This window comes from Mustela putorius, unplaced genomic scaffold (assembly GCF_011764305.1).
Source record: "Mustela putorius furo isolate JIRA1106 unplaced genomic scaffold, ASM1176430v1.1 tig00000551_pilon_pilon_pilon, whole genome shotgun sequence".
Lineage (NCBI taxonomy): Eukaryota > Metazoa > Chordata > Mammalia > Carnivora > Mustelidae > Mustela > Mustela putorius.
The window spans coordinates 4173806-4192914 of record NW_025421412.1 but is presented as its reverse complement, the minus strand read 5'-3'; the positions used below and the strand labels follow the sequence as shown (position 1 = coordinate 4192914).

General features: G+C 45.5%; 1 protein-coding gene across 2 annotated transcripts; it reads right to left on the bottom strand.

The window, feature by feature from the left end:
* Positions 1 to 10043: 10043 nt before the first annotated feature.
* Positions 10044 to 18630, bottom strand: LIG4 (DNA ligase 4). Of its 2 annotated transcripts, none has more exons than XM_004746049.3 (2): positions 18531 to 18630; positions 10044 to 13869 (listed from the first exon to the last, which is right to left on the bottom strand). In XM_004746049.3, the coding sequence occupies exon 2, from the start codon at positions 13839 to 13841 to the stop codon at positions 11106 to 11108; it is 2736 nt and encodes a 911-aa protein (XP_004746106.1). In that variant the 5' UTR covers positions 13842 to 13869; positions 18531 to 18630; the 3' UTR covers positions 10044 to 11105. The 2 variants fall into 2 exon arrangements, with proteins under 2 accessions (XP_004746106.1, XP_044937264.1); XM_045081329.1 differs by lacking the exon at positions 18531 to 18630 and adding an exon at positions 18200 to 18331.
* Positions 18631 to 19109: the final 479 nt, after the last annotated feature.

The following is a 19109-nucleotide window of genomic DNA, read 5'->3' as shown; positions in this document are numbered from 1 at the left end:
AAAAAAATGAACATCCCTTATGGATGTCAGTGGGAGAAAAAAGTAAGATCTCTGATTTCACGGTTCGATTTTCATTGAGCGCAGTGTTCAGTGTTAAATTTTTAAGTACACAGTAATGCCATTCCACTGGCATTTTTCCCTCAGCACAAAAGTACTGGAAAAGTCAGACAAATCCAAAGGAGAAAAATAAGTCATAGGGACAGCACTTACATATATTAGGTGGTCTTATTTTGATACAAGATCTATAAGGCTATATTTTTTCTATGCATTTAAAATATACTTTTTAGAGGCACCTGGGTGGCTCAGTGGTTGGGTGTCTGCCTTCAGCTCATGTCATGATCTCTGGATCCTGGGATCGAGTCCCACATCAGGCTCCCTGCTCAGCGGGGAGTCTGCTTCTCTTTCTCCCTCTGCCTGCTTCTCCCCTCTGCTTGTATACTCTCTCTTTCTCTCTTTCTGTCAAATAAATAAATGAAATCTTAAATATATATATATATATATATATATATATATATATATATATATCCACTTTTTAAAAATTGCAGACTGGCGTATATTTTTCATACACTGCATGCCATGAAATTTTCTCCCTCGATCCTTTAATGGCTGCCTCCCACATCCTTTTACCAAGCGTTCTCTTTACATCACCACTCAGATCATTTCCAGTTGTTTTCTGTTGCAGATAATGTTATGATGAGCAACCTTGCACATGCAGCCAGCCATGTATACGGGATTTCACTTTCAAGAGGGACGCCAACTGAGAACCGGATCATTCTCACTACATTCAAATAAAGGAATATGATTAAGATTATGCGTATCATCTCCACCTCTCCCATCAGGTATTTGACGGTAACTGATAATTAGGAACTGCTCCTGCAGTGATCTCATTTACACTAATTAACAGAATCAAATAAGCTTGAAATTTATTGTCCTGTTCAGTGAGTCATTGAGTCTGGCAGCTGCTACTACCGAGACAAGCATTATATCGGGCTGTTAACAGATTGTCTGAAAAAGTATTTTGCTGATGATCTTCTAATGAACTTATTTTTAGGAGAAAATGTTGTAAGAAATACATGATCAAGTTCTCTACTGAGAAAAGTTTAAACTGATTTTGCACTGGGATTGCCAATACAAAAGGGGAAGCTCCTTCAGTTAATAAATTTACATTACAGTCCAGGATGTGCTGGAAAACAGTCATTCTGAGACATGGTGAGGAGGAGGTGTCAACATGGTATCGTCTGGTATCGTCTCCAGGCATGTCCCTTAGTTTTGTGGGGCAGAGAAAGGCGGCACTCCTGAGTGGAGGCCAGTCCACCTGGCAATCGCTGAGTGCTTTAATTTTCCATCTCATCCCTAATCTAGAGTATCCATTTTTGGATGAGCCAGACCTTACCCTTTAATCTATATTTACAATAAGTGGACCAACATGCAAGTATGGTCACTGCCATGGCGATGATAACAAGGAAAGAAAGTGGTGGGTCTCTGCGGTGGTTAGACAAGGTTTTCCTTTTTTTAAAAAGTTTTTATTTAAGTTTCAGTTAATTAACATACAGTGTTATATCAGTTTCCAGTACACAATATCAGATGCCTCACTTTCTTATATCACCAGGTGCTCATCACAACAGGTGCAACATGCACTCCTTAGTCCCCATCCAAGCCTACCTCCCCTCTGATGACCGTCAGGTTGTTCTCTACAGTTGGGGGTCTTTTCTTGGTTTGTCTCTCTCTCTCTCTTTCTCTCTCCCTTTTTCCTTTGCTTGTTTGTTTCTTAAATTCCACATGGGTAAATTGTATGCTGCCCACTCCTTCCCCAGCAAACATACTCAGCATCTCCCCATCTTGCTGCCAGAGCTTTGACATCTCTCTGTGAGCATCTGGGCTTGACCTTGATTTATTCTGTGCTTGTTTTAGCAAGATGTGTCCTAAGGTCCCAGAAAAGCCAGAGAGAGTCGAGTTTTGGGGGCCTTAGAATGTTCAAAAATATTTCTGTATAAATTAATGGTAATGGTTTCTTCACATCATGTGGAGCTTGGAGAAGTTTTCACTGGAACACTCTACTTCGGGATATTGGGGGAAACCAGTGTGTCTCTCTCCTCCTTAAAGAAATACAAAAGTTAAAACTTTCCTCAGTGCCCCGCAGTTTCCTGAGATAGAGTCAGGAGAAAAAAGGGGAAAGTTTTAGAAAAGAAAAGACATTTTATTTTTTTAGCAGGCTCCACGCTGAGTGTGGAGCTGGGTGTGGCGTTTGGACTCACAACCGTGAGATCAAGACCTGAGCTGAGATCAAAAGTGGACACTTAATGGACTGAGCCACCCAGGTGTCCCCAAAAGGCATTTCTATGTATCTCAGAGTTTCATATTTGCATGAGCTGATGTACCATCACTTATGTGATCAAAGTGTTGTTAACATTTATTTCTTTTCCTTCATCATAGTAATTTACAGTGATTGTCCTTGTGAACGTGTCTTTTGTATATGTGTAACAACATCTGTCCTTGCAAACTGAATAACTTGGGCAGAACATAAATGCATTTTACATTTTGGTAGGTACTGCCACCTACCCCCATAGAGGATTAATATATACATGATAAAAATACATATTTGCATTCAAAAAGCATAAGAATATCTGTTTTCTCACATTCTCATCAAAACAAAAATAAAAGTTTTGGCTTATAATTTTCATAGCAAAAAGAAAAACACATTTTAGTATGTCTTTATTGTGGATGAGCAATCTATCTTTATATAAGTTTAATAGCTGTTTTCTTTAATGTATATTTTTGTGTTTTGAAAATTTTTATGTAAAGTCATATTTGTTACTTCTTATGTAGATGATAGCCCTTCTTACAGACACTCTACGTATCACAAAGAAAAAAGTCACAAATATCTTCTCGACTAGGTCACTTCCAGTGACTTATTTATGGTACCGACTGTGGAGTATTTTAATAAATTTTGTAAATTAAATTTAGCAATCTTTTCTTCTCTGGCTTCTATTCTGTTTTTGTTTTCAATACTTAAAAGACACCCTTCTCCTAAATTTGTTTTATTTGTATGGCTTTGTTTTGTTTTGTTTTAATTTTAATTGTTTAAATGTTTCTTATTTGAGAGAGAGAGAGAGAGAGAGAGTGAGTGTGGGCAGGGGAGGGGCAAAGGGAAAGAGTCTCAAGCAGACCCCCTGCTGATTCTCCTCCCTCCCTGGGGCTGGATCCCAGGACCCTGAGATCACGACCTGAGCCGAAATCGGGAGCCGGTACTTCACTGACTGAGCCACCCAGGCACTCCTGGTTTTTGCTTCTGCATATCTGATTTGTACGAAATATATTTGGTTTAAGCAGTGAGGGCTCCAAATTGACTGTGTTTCTCTAGATGACTACATAGTTGTCTCCAAACTGTTTATTAAATAATCCATGTTTCGGGGAGCCTGGGTGACTTAGTCGGTTGAGCCTCTGGCTCTTGATGTCAGCTCAAGTCATGATCTCAGGTCCTGGGATGGAGCTCAGCATCAGGCTCCACACTCGGCAGGGAGTCTGCTGGAAAGGCTCTTTCTCCCTTGACCCTTCTATCCCTTCCCTCCACACATACTCTCTCTAAACTAACTAACTAACTAAATAAATAAATACTAAAAAAAAAATGCATGTTTTCCCCCATTGACATGGAATGTCCCCTCTATTTTACACTGAAGCTCACACACGGTCTTCCGGCAGAATTCAACAAAGCTAAACCCCACAGCTCGGGTTGATGCCTCATCAGGCTAGCCACCCAGATTCAGTCCAGTATGTTACCAGCAAATACTTTTATTAAGACTGATGCTGAGTTGAAGATAACATTGTTACGTAAATCTACAGGTTGGACTCTTTGATCTAAAAGGAAAATGTTCCATTAGGCGAGACTAAGAGCTATTTTGAAATGTAAAGACATTCAGTGAAAGTGTACAACTGTATTTATGACATAATTCATGCTTCATACTTATAAAGAACAGCATTTTGTGTTATACCCAGTGTCCTGGTTTCTTGAGGTTTTTGCAATCTGTTTTATTGCTTTCATTTTATCAGACAGTGTAAATTACACAGTGACTCATGGGCCCAAGAAAATCAGTTTATAAATATGAGTAATATAATTTTTCCTATGAATTATTTTGTTTCTTCATAATCATTGAGGTTGTATCATGGATTCTGGCTATACCCTCCTTTGCTATATACAGTGTTGCAAAGTTGGAAGAAATTTACTCCAATTCAGCAAAGAGGCCCCAAAGCAAAACCTATAGTTTTCTTGATTTTAATGAGCCAATTTGTATACAGTCATATCCCAGCCATCTCAAATCAGCTTAGGTCCCTGATGCCTATCTTTCTCATTATCAATGTTCCAACTTACCAAAATCATTCAGTATTGCTCAGGTCTTTGAGGTTTGGCTGGGCTAGTAAGTGAGCAGGGTCACAGCGTAGGTCTTCTGGAATGGTAATTAATAATAAATAGCACTTAGGTAGGACTTTACATCTTCAAAGGACTTTGCAAACACTAATTAACCCACATACTAACCCCTTTAAAAGAAATGAGCAGGAATGAGCATTCGTTTTATGAATGAAAAACTGACTCGCAATAAAGTTGTGATCATGGCTGGTCTGAACGCATTACTCACAGATCATAAAATGTCTTCCCCATCACATTTCACTGGATTCTGGGACAACTCTCTCCACTTCGACAAGAGGGAGATTTGCATCTGGTTCATTGCTGTGGGGGACTTTCCTCTTCATTGTGGGCTACTTAAAAGCATCCTTGGTCCCACCACACAAAAGCTGTGCTACCCCAGTCTTGACAATCAGACTCTAGATGCTGCCTGGCCCTGGGGGGTGGGAGGAGGAGGGTGTGCAAAAAAATCATCCCCAGTTGTGAACCACCATGTAGAAGAAAGGGCAAAAAAATGACTGCCTGCCTGTTGGAAGGTTTTCCTTACCAGAACAGTCCTTTTCTCCAATTTACATTCTGTTACTTCCATGTATCACAGTACCCGTGCACCTGTCACCCCCCTTCTACCAGACAAGATAATACATTTAATGATGCAGCCCTCCAAGCATTGCTCTCAGACACATCCACATTTGCACGCGCACATGCGCGCACACACACACACATGCTTAGTCAACACGGCCTGATAGATTAGGAACCCTTCTTACCCTATTTTATACAAGAAGAAACCAAGGCACAAAAAAAATTGCATGGCTTGTCCAAGTACAGAAGTCCAAACTCAGAGTGGGGCCCCTTGTTTCCAGAGTCTCTGCTCTCGACCGCTGAGTTACACCTGTAAGTCTGTCTCCCCCCAACCCCCAGCGGAGAGTTGGTAAGCAGTGAACGACGCTGATGTTCTAAGTGTCAGTATAAAGTCCCTTAAGAACAACAATGACTCTACACATAAGAAAAGAACAAAGTCTCAGAAATGGAAAGTCGTGCAGCAGCCTGGGTCCTTGTCCTTCAAATACACGTCCGGGCCTCCATAAACACAAGGCACTCTGAAGCAGGAGTCGCCCAGTGCTCTTCAGATCCTCAAAGTGCTACCTCAAAAGATAACATCAGATAAATAGATTTGGGGGCGGAAAATTATAAAGAGCACAAAAGTGACAAGTTCCTGGGTGGTAGGGAGGCGACGGGTCATGGCTGGGGAACTGGGGCAGATGACATGGTCAAAGTGGTGTATCCAGTCTTCGAAGATGAATAGGATCTAAAGCGGGGGGGGCATGTCGGAAGAGAAAACGGGATATTCGTGGAGGCAGAGAGGGCAGGCACAGTGTCCTCAGTCGGTGTGGCTGGAATAGGCCAAACAGAGAGAGACAAGGCTGAAGTCAGGATATGAATGTGCTATAAACGATTCGGACTTTTTTTTTTTTTTTTTTTTTTTTTTTTATGGAACAAATGGAGAAGGGGGAGGAAGTATTTCTTCACCGTCTCCTCTGCCCTAAACGCGGCTAGCACTTTGACATAACATTCCTCACTTAGTTCCCCAAGCTTCTCAGGAAGAGGAGCGCATGATGGGACGTGCGCTAGACTTCTGTTGGTGCATTTCCAACTGGAGGCTCAAAGGGGAAAGCGTTTTCTTCCTGTTCCCACGCCTATGGTGGCGTCAGCGGTGGGGTCCACGGCGGCTTTCTTCTGTGTAAGGCGGCAAAGAGAGGAAAGAGATGGAAGGAGGGAGAGACGAGAGAGGAAGGGGGAGGGAGACAGGAGGGGAGGCAGAGCGAGGCTGGGGGAAGCCGGCTAGGAAGACGGAGACCCACACACTCTCACGGAGTACACAGTGCCATCTATCTTTGTCATTTTCTCCTGATAAGAAGCAAGTCACAGGACCTGCCCATCATCGAGGGGAGAAGACTGTACAAGGGTGTGAACACCATCACGTAGGGACCATGGGGGTCACCTTACAATCCGCCCATCCAACTCGATCCTGTGACCTTCAATGATCCCGCCTCCTTCCCATGTGCAAAATACATTTGCCAAATTAGCGACTTCTAAGCTGTTTAATCAATGTAGCTAAAACCATACTAAGAAATTGCTGGATCAGGATGCCTGGGTGGCTCAGTCAGTTAAGCACCTAAGTCTTATTTCGGCTGAGGTCCCGACCTCAGGGTCATGAAATGGAGTTTGGCGTGGGGCTCTGCGCTGGGCTTGCGGCCTGCTCCACATCCTTTCTCCCCTCCCCCTCGGCCTCCCCGCCGTCGCCCTCTCTCTTTCTAAAAAGAATGGCTAGGACCTCACTCAAAGAAGGAATTTAAGCTATTTTCAATCTACTTCAAAATGTGACATTTGCTGCCATGCCTAGGGAAGAAAAGATTCAAGGATGGCAGAACTAGTTAATCCACACGAGACAAAAATTCTACCGGGGCGCCTGGGGGGCTCAGTCGTTACGTGTCTGCCTTCAGCTCAGATCATGATCCCAGGGGCCCGGGATCAAGTTTGCATTAGGGCTCCCTGCTGGGTGGGGGGTCTGCTTCTCCCGCTCCCTCTGCCCCTCCCTGCACCAACTGTGCCCTCCCCCCCGCCCCTGCTCATGCACTCTTGCTCTCTCTCAAATAAGTGAATTTAAAAAACTTAAAAGAATAAAATCTTTCCAAATCAATCCTGATTTACCTATATCTCTCCCTCCCAATGAGTATTTTACAAACACCCTCCCCCAATTTTTGTATTCCCCATACCTGTTATTCATTCTCTTCCCTCTGCCAGGAAACCCCTCCATACCACTACGTTAGAAGGAATTCAACGTATGGTTCCAGAATTCACTCACTTATTAACCCCCGTTGCAGAATTAAACCCCTCTGTAGAGGCCCAGGTAAGAGCAGCAGATAGAAGCTGGAGGCGCCATTCTGTGTGTTAGGTGCTCGAATTCTGTCCTCAAACATTCTGGGTGAGACGGAGACCGTTTCCATTTGAAAGTTTAGAAACTAAGGTTCCAAGACATTGTGATTTTCTCAGATAACACAGATAATTGGTGGCATAACTGGAACTGAGCCCAGGATAACTAAATTCTAAAAGCTTGTATTCTTTTCATTATGGCATATGGCTTTCCAGGGAATCCATCATTCCTTTAACTAGGAAAGCACTTAACTTTTGTATTCTAATTATCGTTCTCTTTTGGTACTCTGTGTTCCTTGAAAGCAGAGGCTGTCTTTTTGTCTTTCCTTCCTTCCTTCCTCTCTCTTTCTTTCTCTCTCTTTTCTTTTACTGATATGACTGTCAAAGAAAGTAAGAACTTCATATATGTTCGTTGAAACTGAATGGTGATGGTTTACAGAATAGCTCTAGTGCTCAGGGAATTCCATATTGATGTTTCAAAGCAATGCTCAGCCTATTTCCCCCAGAGTGAGAATTCCAAGCTTCCCAGTCAGCCATGCTCACTCCAGTGTCAGCCAAAGGGCAGGGCTATGAAGCAGCTGGGGCAGCCACCTGATTTTTAAACAAGATGCCATCAGCCTAAAGATACGAACTCAGTCACAATGGTGCTATGTCATTAGGATGCAGAAGGTAGAGTTCTTGAAAGGTAAATATCTCATCCTGCTTTCTGGGAAGAGCCCATGGCCTTGGTGAAGAGCAAAGTAGGCTTTTCCGTCTGATTCAGAGGAGTTATTCCTTTAATATTTATTGAGTGACTGATCACAACAGTGTATGAAACACAGCACGTCTTCAATCATGGAATTTGAATTCTAGCAGTAAGAAATAAAGATTCAGCGCCTTGGAAAAAACTACAGCAGAGTGAAGGGATAGTACGTGTTGGGGATGTGAGTGGGGCAAACTAGGAGACCTGAATGAAATTGAAAGGCAAGGTACTCAGACCAGTGAGACTGCAGTACGGTGAGCAAGGGTGTCCTGATAGGAAGTCAAGTCCGAGAGCTCACAGAAGATAGGTCACCGGGGCCAGGTCCAACAGGCCGTTGATTAGCTTTGGAAGTTATGGGATGGGGATTCAGTGGTTGTGACCAGTAGAGGAAAAACGAACTGACTGCAACTTTAGAAGGAAAAATGGTGTCGTGCAAAACACACAGTGATAACAGTGCAAAATAGGAAGGTGTCCGCAGTCCGGTGAGTGGAAGGGGAAGACGATGTGACTGGGGAGCGTGCTGAGAGCTCATATTCTGGATCATCTGGAAAGTCAGGCCAACAAGGCTTGCTGTGTTTTGGAAACATGAGAATGGCGGTGGGGGGGGGGGGTGCCGCAAGGATGGCTCCCTAGTTTTCAGTTTGACCAGGGCAGTAAACAGACGCACCACGCCGTGAGGAGGGGACCGCTGGCAGAGCGTGAGTGTGTTCAAGAAACCCAGAGCTGCACACAGAATACCTGTACATTAAATTAGGTGCCATGACTGCAGAATAATCCAGAGGTCTGTAAACACGGAAAAGATGGTCACAGACAACCGTTCACACTGAGCCGTGTGCATGCACACGCTCATTATACTGTGCTCTCGTGCAGTTAAGATCCTGCCAGGATAACTGCAGTTAGACACATTAAGTATGAGAGGCTCATTAGACTTCGTGTGGAGACGTTATGTGGCTGCCTACGTGAACTGGAGTTCAGCAAGGAACTCAGGGCTAGAGATATGTGAGCGGTTATCGGCATATTCAAGCCAAGGGATAGGATGAGAATACTTACGGAGCGAATGAAGACAGAGAATAGGGCCGGTACTAGGAAACGGAACTCTCCAACATTCAGAGATGAATGAAAGGTATTTTACGTGTCAAATTTACATAACTGCGTATCAATTTACTAAAAAATACGTAACTTTGAATCAGCAATTCTGTACTAAGAATGTTTAAGGAGAAAACAGGACTAGAACACGCAGACCATGATACAGACTTATCACAATGCTTACTAGGAAAGTACAAAGGTGCAGCCGGGGGATGGTGCAAGGTCAAATAATCTGTTCGTCTTACAATACCATTCGGCCAACCTGAATACATTACACTCATTCAGTGGAATTGTGTACAACAGTTTAATGTGATGCAGACATGTTTTACTGACCCGTAAATTCTCCCACTGAGAAAAGCTGATCAAATACAGCATTACAGTTTTATCTTTATCTGTTACACTGTAAATAATGTATTTTGCACTTCCCATACTATCAATAACCTAAAATAGTGAATGTTACTATTTTTGGTGGTAAAATAATGTACCTTTCCCCCTATTTCCCTTACTGGTATCTGTTTTATAGTTTTCCTCAATGGGTATTATAAAAATATATGTTGAAATTTTTTTTGAAGTGTTATTTCTTGAGAGAGAGAATGTGTGCGAGAGATAACAGGAGCGGAGGGAGAGGGAGAAGCAGGCTCCCCGGTGAGCTGGGGGCTCCGTCTCTGGACCCTCAGATGAGAACCTGAGCCAAAGGCAGACACTTAACTGACTCAGCCACCCAGCTGTCCCAAGTCTAAGTTTCTAATAAAGTTCATTCAGTCATACAAAATACAAAAGACCTCAAGTAGGAACCTGATTTGAATTGGTGAAAAATTATATCAATAACAAAATGTCTGATTGAAATAACTACTATGAATTGTTTTAAAATAAATACATCATAAATTTTAATAGTATACTAAATATTTTATTTAAATAAAGAAATATAACATTTGTTCCACTGTATCGATAAAATTTCAAATTATTTACAAATAATAATAATAATAATTCCTTGGGTACTATATTTCAAGTATCACAAAGATGTCATGAAAACATATTTTTCAAAATGAATAGACTGCATTCTAAAATTTAGTATATAAATCCAGACATAATACATATTACACAAAATTAAATAATCTAGGGATAAAATCATTGTAAACAGAGCAATTTACCTCTCTGTAATGGAAGTTACAACACTTATGCCATCTTGACATGTACTCAACAGATTACATCTAGGAAAACCACTCCTTGTGAATACGATCTATCCTGGAGTACAGTTCACGTGAAAACATTCTCTTTAAAACATACTCTGTTGCAGGAAAAAAAAAAAAAAAAGTGGGCCAAGTACTTTAAAACTTCAAGTTTCTTTTAATTAGATTCATCTAATTTTAAGTTATTTCTCCTAATTTACCTAATGACATCATTAACAAGATTTCATTCATAAGCTTGCCCTTAACCTTAAAAAATAAATTTGTTTACATTTCACACTGGAAAGAATGTTAGCCTTCAATTTAAAAGAAATATTTTTTATAAGTCCGATTATAGCAATTTTGCTGCTTCTTTCTTGTAATGCTGTAATTAGATAAAAACTATTAAAATTTTGATCTTGGAAAATCCACTTAGATCAATACTTTTAATGACTCTAAAAGCTCATGAATGTAACTAATATTTGAGTCAAAATCTCTGTAGGGATATTATATAAATGTCTCTTATTTAAACTGTTTATTTCATCTTGGTTTTAAAAGTCACTAAATACCACACGGCTAAAAGAATTTTTTATTTCTTGGCTTTGGTCCATTCAGTGTCTTATCTATCTCATACATTTAAATTGTTTTTCTGTATCTCATAATGCTGTTTAAGTATAAATTTTAAGGGATTAAAAATAAAATATAGTTTCATTTTTTATCAGGACTCCTCATCACAATGAGGCCACCGGACCACAGGCTTTCCTCCACAGAAAAGCTAGCTTTAAACCAAGTACCGATTTTCCTCCTGCAATTCACACTTGTCTATTGAATCAGTGACCCAATCTTGTTGCAGGATTTTAAACTTTCTCTTAAGAGTTCTTCGAAAAGCTTTTAAATCTGCCACACGACTCTGATCCTCCCCAACGATGACATGAGACACTCCCTGAGCTAAATGAGAAACCACTTTGGCTCCATGAAACCGAAGCTCCAAAGCTGTAACGGCTAATCTTGTTCCCACGATGCTGGTACTCAAGTCATTAACAACAGCATACATGTCCACGTAAATAACGCAGTGCCGAAACATACTGAGAGGGCAGCCGTCCCAGGAATACCGGTGCTCTAAATCAGCAATCACAGAAGCCATTTCTCCAGGAGCTTGTGCGCTGGGATTTTTAATTCCTGAGAACACTTCCTTCAGTCGGTTCAAATCCGTATCAACAAAATAACTGTCACCGTAACAATCGTATTCACGGGCAAAATGCTCTTTTGTCGACGGGCACATGTGAATCATAAAGCGAGGCTGCCACGGCACGCAGCTTTTGGTCTTAAAACACTCCAACAGCCACTCGGGCTTGACGACATCATGTTTGTCCGAAGAAATTATGTTTTTCACTCTGATGTTCTCGGACCCGGCAATGACGCAGTACGTGTCTGGGCCTGGATTCTGTACTATGTAACCACCAAATTCGGCAATTCTGTTCTCCAGGTCGGGCTTCGGATGGCCATCCGTGCCGTTCATGACACAGAACTCCACATCTTCAAATATATTAGACACTTTGTTTACATTAGAAAGGTTGGGAGCTTTTAAGTGCTCAATAATTCCGATAACTTTCCTCATCTTCGGGGCAGCCTTCCGCTTCTTTTCTTGTGGCTCATCGCCGTCGCTGACGTACAGGTGTTTGGAAGCCAGCTTTCCCGAGGCTTTCCCGCGAAGCTGCTCCAGCCCGTCGCGGGTGGCGCACTCATGCCACTCTTTGTCTTCTCTGATCCTCTCGATTCGTGGAAAACGGAGTGTGCAGCCAGTCTTATACATATCGCTGGGGACGATCTCTGTGGCCTTAACCTGAACAATGACAGAATGACAGGGCTCAATGTACACCTCTGGCTTCTCCGTTCCACATAAAATGCTGCTCGGTGGAGCTTTCCTATTGAAAGGCTTCCAGTGTTTGGCCAACTTCAAACCCAGATCGTATAGTTCTTTCATGGTGTAACCTGAACCAACACGGCACAGAGTATGAAACACCGATGGTTTTTCACCAGGAGGCGGTGTCTCTGCTACGGCACATAAAAAATGAGACATCATGCCCCCTCGGGAACCCTTCCCCCAGTAGCCCCCGACGATTAGGATGTCCAGCTCATCCACCAGCCCGTCCACGTACTCTGGTTTAATCTTCAGCCATCCTTCGCCTCTTTTGTCGGGCTTGTAAATCGACAGAGGGTGTTTAATCATGATCCCCTCTTCCCGTTTATCTATTGCTTCATTCAAAGCATCGATCACTTCTTTCTGAGTATGAGCTTGTGTCTTCTGCACTATTTCTATCCTACCGGGTATTGGTGTAAAAACACTGGTAAGAATCTCATACCTTTTCTTCAGGGTCTCACGTCCCAGCTTTTTATTATTAACCATCAGCACATCAAACACACAGTAACAAGTCTGCAGATCAGAATCCTCCACCATTCTTTTGATATCAAACTTAGTCCCCTTTTGCATGAAAGTCTGTGTGTTGGGGTTGAAGGCCATCATCTCGCCATCCAGGATACAGATCTGTATGTCTGTTTTGAAAGCACTGTGAATGAACGGTGTGAGAGAACCTTCCTGTGGAGATTTGCCAAACTGATCCGTGTAGTTGAATCCGTTTCGGGAGAAGTACTGGTACTCCCCACCCTGCTTGTGCATCTGCATGCGCTCCCCATCGAGCTTGGTTTCAATGTAGAAGCTCTGGTGTTTCATGTCCTTCTCGATCCGCTCAATGTCTGCTATAGCAGCCAGCATCGGTTTAAAGGCTGAGAATAAAGTGATGGAGATGTCACTGAGTCCTACGGAAGGGTCATGCAGCTGCCTACAGACCTTTTCCAGATCTGTGGTGACGTTATGCAACTCGGCAGCATCATTATGGAAAACAGAAAATACAGACTGTTCGCTGAAACCGAGTTTTAAGTCCTTTACAATCATCCGTATAAGCCACTTCTGTTCCAGTGCTGAACTCTGACTTATTAGCTGAAGAAGACTCTTCTTAATTAGGTCCTTTCTTCTGGCAGAATTATTGCTGGCAATTGAGTCTAAAATGTCATTTACCTGCTGTATGGTTAAACTTCCTTTCTGCAAACATCTTGGTTTCAACACAAAATATGCAATTGTTGCAAAGTCACCAGCATCTCCACGAGTTCCGGTGGGCGTTCTGTAATTTAAAAGTTTAAGGGCATCTTTTCCTCCTTTAGGCAAATTAAGCAATTCTATATAAAGTTTAGCAAGCATGGTTTCTTTGATTCCATACGCCATTCTCTCTCTTTCCAGCTGAGGAAGAATAAGTCTCATTGCTGGGTAAAAAGAGTCTTTGACATCTTTTTGGTTCTTATGAAGGGCGTTGTGAAATCTTCTCCAAGAATCTAAAAATTCCCTGAAGTGTCTGATTTTTTCTGCTCGTCCTTTACTTCTCTGTATTCGTTCTAACGTTGAACACAAGTCTGCAAAAGGAACATGAGATGCAACAGTTGGTGAAGTCTGCGAGGCGGCCATGGAGGCGATGGTGAATTCTCTGGTTTAACTAGGAAGGCAAAAAGAGAGTAATTTTCAATTAAAAATAAAATTCAACATTTCATGTAAAGACCTTACAGATAGTGTCTCATTCGTGATCAACGCTTGCTAAACGAAACCAAATTAATGCTAGAAACTTCTCTTTTCATTCTCCACATTTAATGAAAATCAACTATTTTACTTCCATCCTATTTAGAATTTATTATCAAAAGTATAACCAGCCCCTTTCTGTACATTTACAATACCGAAATTGACCACTTTGTCTTTCTCCCTAAGTTCCAACTTCTTTTCAATTAATGATTCCATTCCTCATTTAGCTCAACGTGCAAAGGAAGAACACAACCACAAAAACAAGGCTCAATTCATTTCATTTCTGGGCTTCTGAGGTAAGGCCTTTCCTGACACTTCTCCTCCTCTTCTGTCAGACCACCACACAGCATCAAAAACAGGCGTTTTCAACAAATCACTGAATTGAAATTTGGCTTTGCGGGTACTGTAGGAGTTCACCCAAAGAACTTATCTTCTCTTTCAGCCAAAAAAAGCCCATTATCTGTGTTTACTTTCACTTCACTGTTAGCAAAGCCAAATCACTCCAGTGCCCAAAACCCAACTCAGAACACCCTTCCTATGAAATCCTTACCTGACCTACCTCTTTTAACTCTATTTTATCATAGCTACTCAATGGCTTTAGAACTTAAACTCATTAGCACACCTTTCTGCTCCTATTCACATGCAACTACCCCCCAACAATTCACTGACTACATATGCGCCAGGCTCCATACTGTTTCTGCCTCAAGAGAGCTTGAGTTCTGGGGCGCCTGGGGGGGGGCTCAGTGGGTGCACCATCTGCCTCGGCTCAGGTCCTGATCTCAGGATCCTGGGACTGGTGCGGATGCTCGGACTCCTGCAGCAGGGAGCCTGCTTCTCTCTCTCCCTCTGCCACTGTCCTGGCTTGTGCTCTCTCTCACTCTCTCTCTCTCTCAAAAAAATAAATAACATTTTTAAAAAAGAGAGAGAGAGCAAGCATACATTTTATAAAGAGAAAGGGGATCTAACGGGAACTTATTATAAAATGTTAAGTGTTTTAACAAAAGTAAAATGTCATGAGACAGCTTTTCACTGAAGCATCTTCTTAAGTCAGAGAGGAAATAACAGGTACCTTGTTGGGTTAGGGTCTAGATTGTTTCCCAAAGTGATCACCACAACTGTGAAATTTCTTTGAAGTTTTAAATATTCATGCAATTTTTTTAGGGGGGGGGAGCAGAGGAGAGGAAGCAGGAGAGAGAGACTCTTAAGCAGGCTCCTTGCCCTGTGCAGATGCCGCCACAGAGCTCCACCTCACACCATGAGATCATGACCTGAGCCAAAATCAGGAGTCAGAAGTTTACCCAACTGAGCCACCCAGGCACCCCAGCAAATTCTATCAGAATCTCTAAGATATCAGAGCTACTATATGATTTACATTATGTAACATTAAAATCAACTAACTTTTCCAAGAAAGACTTCAAGTAAAAATGTGCATTCCAGGAATATAAACTGTGTCCTATCTTGCGGTTTTAGACCCCTCCTGGCACATCCCTGTGTCCCCCTAGAGAGCAGGGAGGAGGAGAGGGAGGAGGGAGATGCACTGTACTCTCAGAGACCAGGAGATTCCCCATGGCAGCAAACAAGACAGCACACACTAGGAGCACAGGCCGCACTGTCTGACAGCTGGCACAAGAAATCCAACAGCTGGTTGTGGTACCACTGTCACCACACTGCCAGCCCCGGAGGTCAGGAGCAGTACTTTGCGTCAGTAGTGCCTGGTACACAGTAGGTTTGTTTGTGGAGTGAATTACGGAGCACTAGAGTTGAGCTCCTGGAGAAGCACAGGAGCAAAGGCCAGGGGCTGGTCACACTTGGCACAACCCTCCCCACCCCCAGCCCCACTATGCCTCGTGGGATTCAGTTTTGTGAAAAACATTTAGCAGCTATGATTGCATTGGGAAAGTGCCACAACAGCCATTTGATGGCCTTTGGGGAAAAAGGCCACACTTCTCACCCAATGCCTGACAAAGGAAACTCCGCTTCTATGGAGTCAGGTAGACCATGAGACAAAACCCATGAGAGACCACTTTTCCCAGCCTTTGATCTTTGAATACAGTGACTGCTCCCCCGGTCTCATCTGCATAACTGACTGAAACACGGGTCAGATGTGCTCACCGTCTACCTCTCAAAACGCGCCCCTTCAAGCCAGTGCATTATGCAATGCAGGATATTAAGAAACACTTCTTGGAATGTTCGAGATGGGTACACAGTTTCTGATCTATTTGAATAGTCTACGTGGTCTCAGTTCCCCTCAACAAGTTCCAGGGAAAGACTCAACTACTTTATAACAACACTGAAATCGACCCTACACATGGGCGCCCAAAACTACTAAAAATGTAACAAGGGCCCCAGAGTTAGGATGAAATGAGGAGACAAATGTTTTTACTCCTTAAAATGGACAAGAAAATCGCTTCTCAGCCTTTTGGCTAAGATCAAGTGTCAAACTGCACAAGAAAATAAAAATATGTACAAAAAAGTCAAATATATTGGGATTTCCATCGAACATTACACATAAAAGGATTTCCTTGTAAACGTTCTCTAATTTTATTGTCTGGATCTGAGGCTGTCCGCCGACGGTCTACATTCGTGAGAACAACTGAACAGCGTGTGGCGAGGGTTCGGGCCCCCGAGTCCGACCGACCTGAGTGTAGCGGGGGCTCCACCGTGAGCAGTGCCACACGGGCCAGCCCCGCACCCTCGCCCAGTCTCCGTGGGTGTGAAGCGGGGTCCACCCCTGGAAGGTGAGACCAGGCGGCGTCCGACGCCCGCACACGGGCTGACCCTGGACGGCGCGGCCAGCAAACTCGGCTAATCCGGCACCGCACCGCCGGCGGACGCAGCAACGTTTAAAACGCTGTATTTGCCCCAAAGATACAGATGTCGTGAAAAGGAAGGGCCATCTGGACCCCAATGTTTATAGCAGCAATGGCCACGGTCGCCAAAGTGTGGAAAGAACCAAGATGCCCTTCAGCGGACGAATGGATAAGGAACATGTGGTCCATATACACTATGGAGTATGATGCCTCCATCAGAAAGGATGAATACCCAACTTTTGTAGCAACATGGACGGGACTGGAAGAGATTATGCTGAGTGAAATAAGTCAAGCAGAGAGAGTCAATTATCATATGGTCTCACTTATTTGTGGAGCATAAGGAATAGCATGGAGGACATGGGGAGTTAGAGAGGAGAAGGGAGTTGGGGGAAATTGGAAGGGGAGGTGAACCATGAGAGACTATGGACTCTGAAAAACAGTCTGAGGGTTTTGAAGTGGCGGGGGGGGGGGGGTGGGGGTGGTGGGAGGTTAGGGAACCAGGTGGTGGGTATTGGAGAGGGCACAGATTGCATGGAGCACTGGGTGTGGTGAAAAAATAATGAATACTGGGGCGCCTGGGTGACTCAGTGGGTTAAGCCGCTGCCTTCCGCTCAGGTCATGATCTCACGGTCCTGGGATCGAGTCCCCGCATCGGGCTCTCTGCTCAGCAGGGAGCCTGCCCCCCCCACCCCCACCCCCCCCCCCCCTGCCTCTGCCTACTTGTGATCTCTGTCAAATAAAGAAAAAAAAAATAATGAATACTGTTTTTCTGAAAACAAATAAATCAATTTAATAAAAAAAATAAGTAAAATAAAACGCTGTATAAAGGGTTAGGGACACAAGCGCGGGCGCTGGGCTCGGACGGCGCAGCAGGACACGCGGGGGACGGACACCACCAGGACCGTAGAGGCTAACAACGCACACAGCGACCACCGGCCGCCCCGCTGTCCTCAGGCGGCATGGCAGAGCCTAGAGCAGGACGGGCTGGATGCCCGCGACCGCCCCGCCGCTTCCCGGAGAGCGTGCGACCCGCCTGCCTCCCCTGACGGCGCGGGGACCCCCGGGGAAGCCGTCCGCGGAGGGGAAAGGCCAGGACAGGGAGCCCGGAGGCCGACGACGGACGGACTTAAGAAGAGAAACGGGCCCCCGGACGTCCGTGCGGCTGCCCCCGGGGCCGCACCCCGCGGACCCCCGCCCCCGCGGACCCCCGCGGACCCCCGCCCCGATCCCGGCGGACTCCCGCCCCCGCGGACCCCCGCCCCCGCGGACCCCCGCCCCCGCGGACCCCCGCCCCCGATCCCGGCGGACCCCCGCCCCCGATCCCGGCGGATCCCCGCCCCCGCGGACCCCCGTCCCCCCGCCCCCGCGGACCCCCGCCCCGATCCCCGCGGATCCCCGCCCCGATCCCGGCGGACGCCGCCGCGGGGACGGTCCCGTCACCTCTCGGAGCCGAGCGTCCCCGCGGGCCTGGGGAGGACGAGGTCCCGGAGTCGGGACGTGCGCGACCGCGGCGTCGCAGGGTCCAGCGCGCCCCGGGAGGCGGACGCGGACAACCCCGAGCCTCGCCCGCGGCCCGAGAACCCCGCCCCGAGGGACGGCCGCCCTCCGGCCCGCGCGGTCCCCGAGGGGCCCGGGCCCGCCCCTGTGACCGCGCCGGGGAGCGGGCCTGAAAGACCTTCTGTCCGGAAACAAAAACGAACTTTCGAGACCAAAAGCATGTGGCGGGCCGAGAAGACGAGGGACGGCGCCCGCGCGGTCCCGGGGAACTTACCGCCCGCGCGGCCCGCGGACTCCGACGCCCGCGCCCCGCTGCGCAGCCGCGCACACGGCCGACCGGAAGCGCAGCCCCGGGAGCGGTCACCGAACCGGAAGCCGCCGGCCGAGGGCTGTTCCGCCAGCTGCTCCGGGCGCAGACGCAATCGCCCCTGAAGGGGGGGGGGGGGAGAAAGGTCCCTGACGTCATGAAGATGATGAGAGCGGCCGCCGTCACAGCGCCAGTCCGTGACGTCATAGGGATAATGTGCGCAGGCGCAGTGGCGCTCGGGACGGGCGCGCCTTGCAAGGCTGCGGAGGTCCCCAAGGAGTCCTGGTATCCGTGTGACTACAAGCAACTCCCGGTCGCCTCCCAAAGCAGCAGGTGCTCTTCGCAAGTGGCTGACCCAAGAGAGTGGGTTCCGTCTCCGAGCGACAACCGGAAGCATCTTGTGTACTGACCCTTACTTGGACTATGAACCTAGTCCTCTCCCTGCGCGGCCTCATAGAGTTCTGTTCTCTGTCTGTAAGCAGTGGTACCAACCCTCATCTCACTGGTTGTTGTGAAAAATGCCCTGATTTGAAAAGGGGCATCTTC

Excerpts from the sequence above, each read along its gene's own strand:
- LIG4 (XM_004746049.3), bottom strand. The coding sequence starts at position 13,841 with ATGGCCGCCTCGCAGACTTCACCAACTGTTGCATCTCATGTTCCTTTT.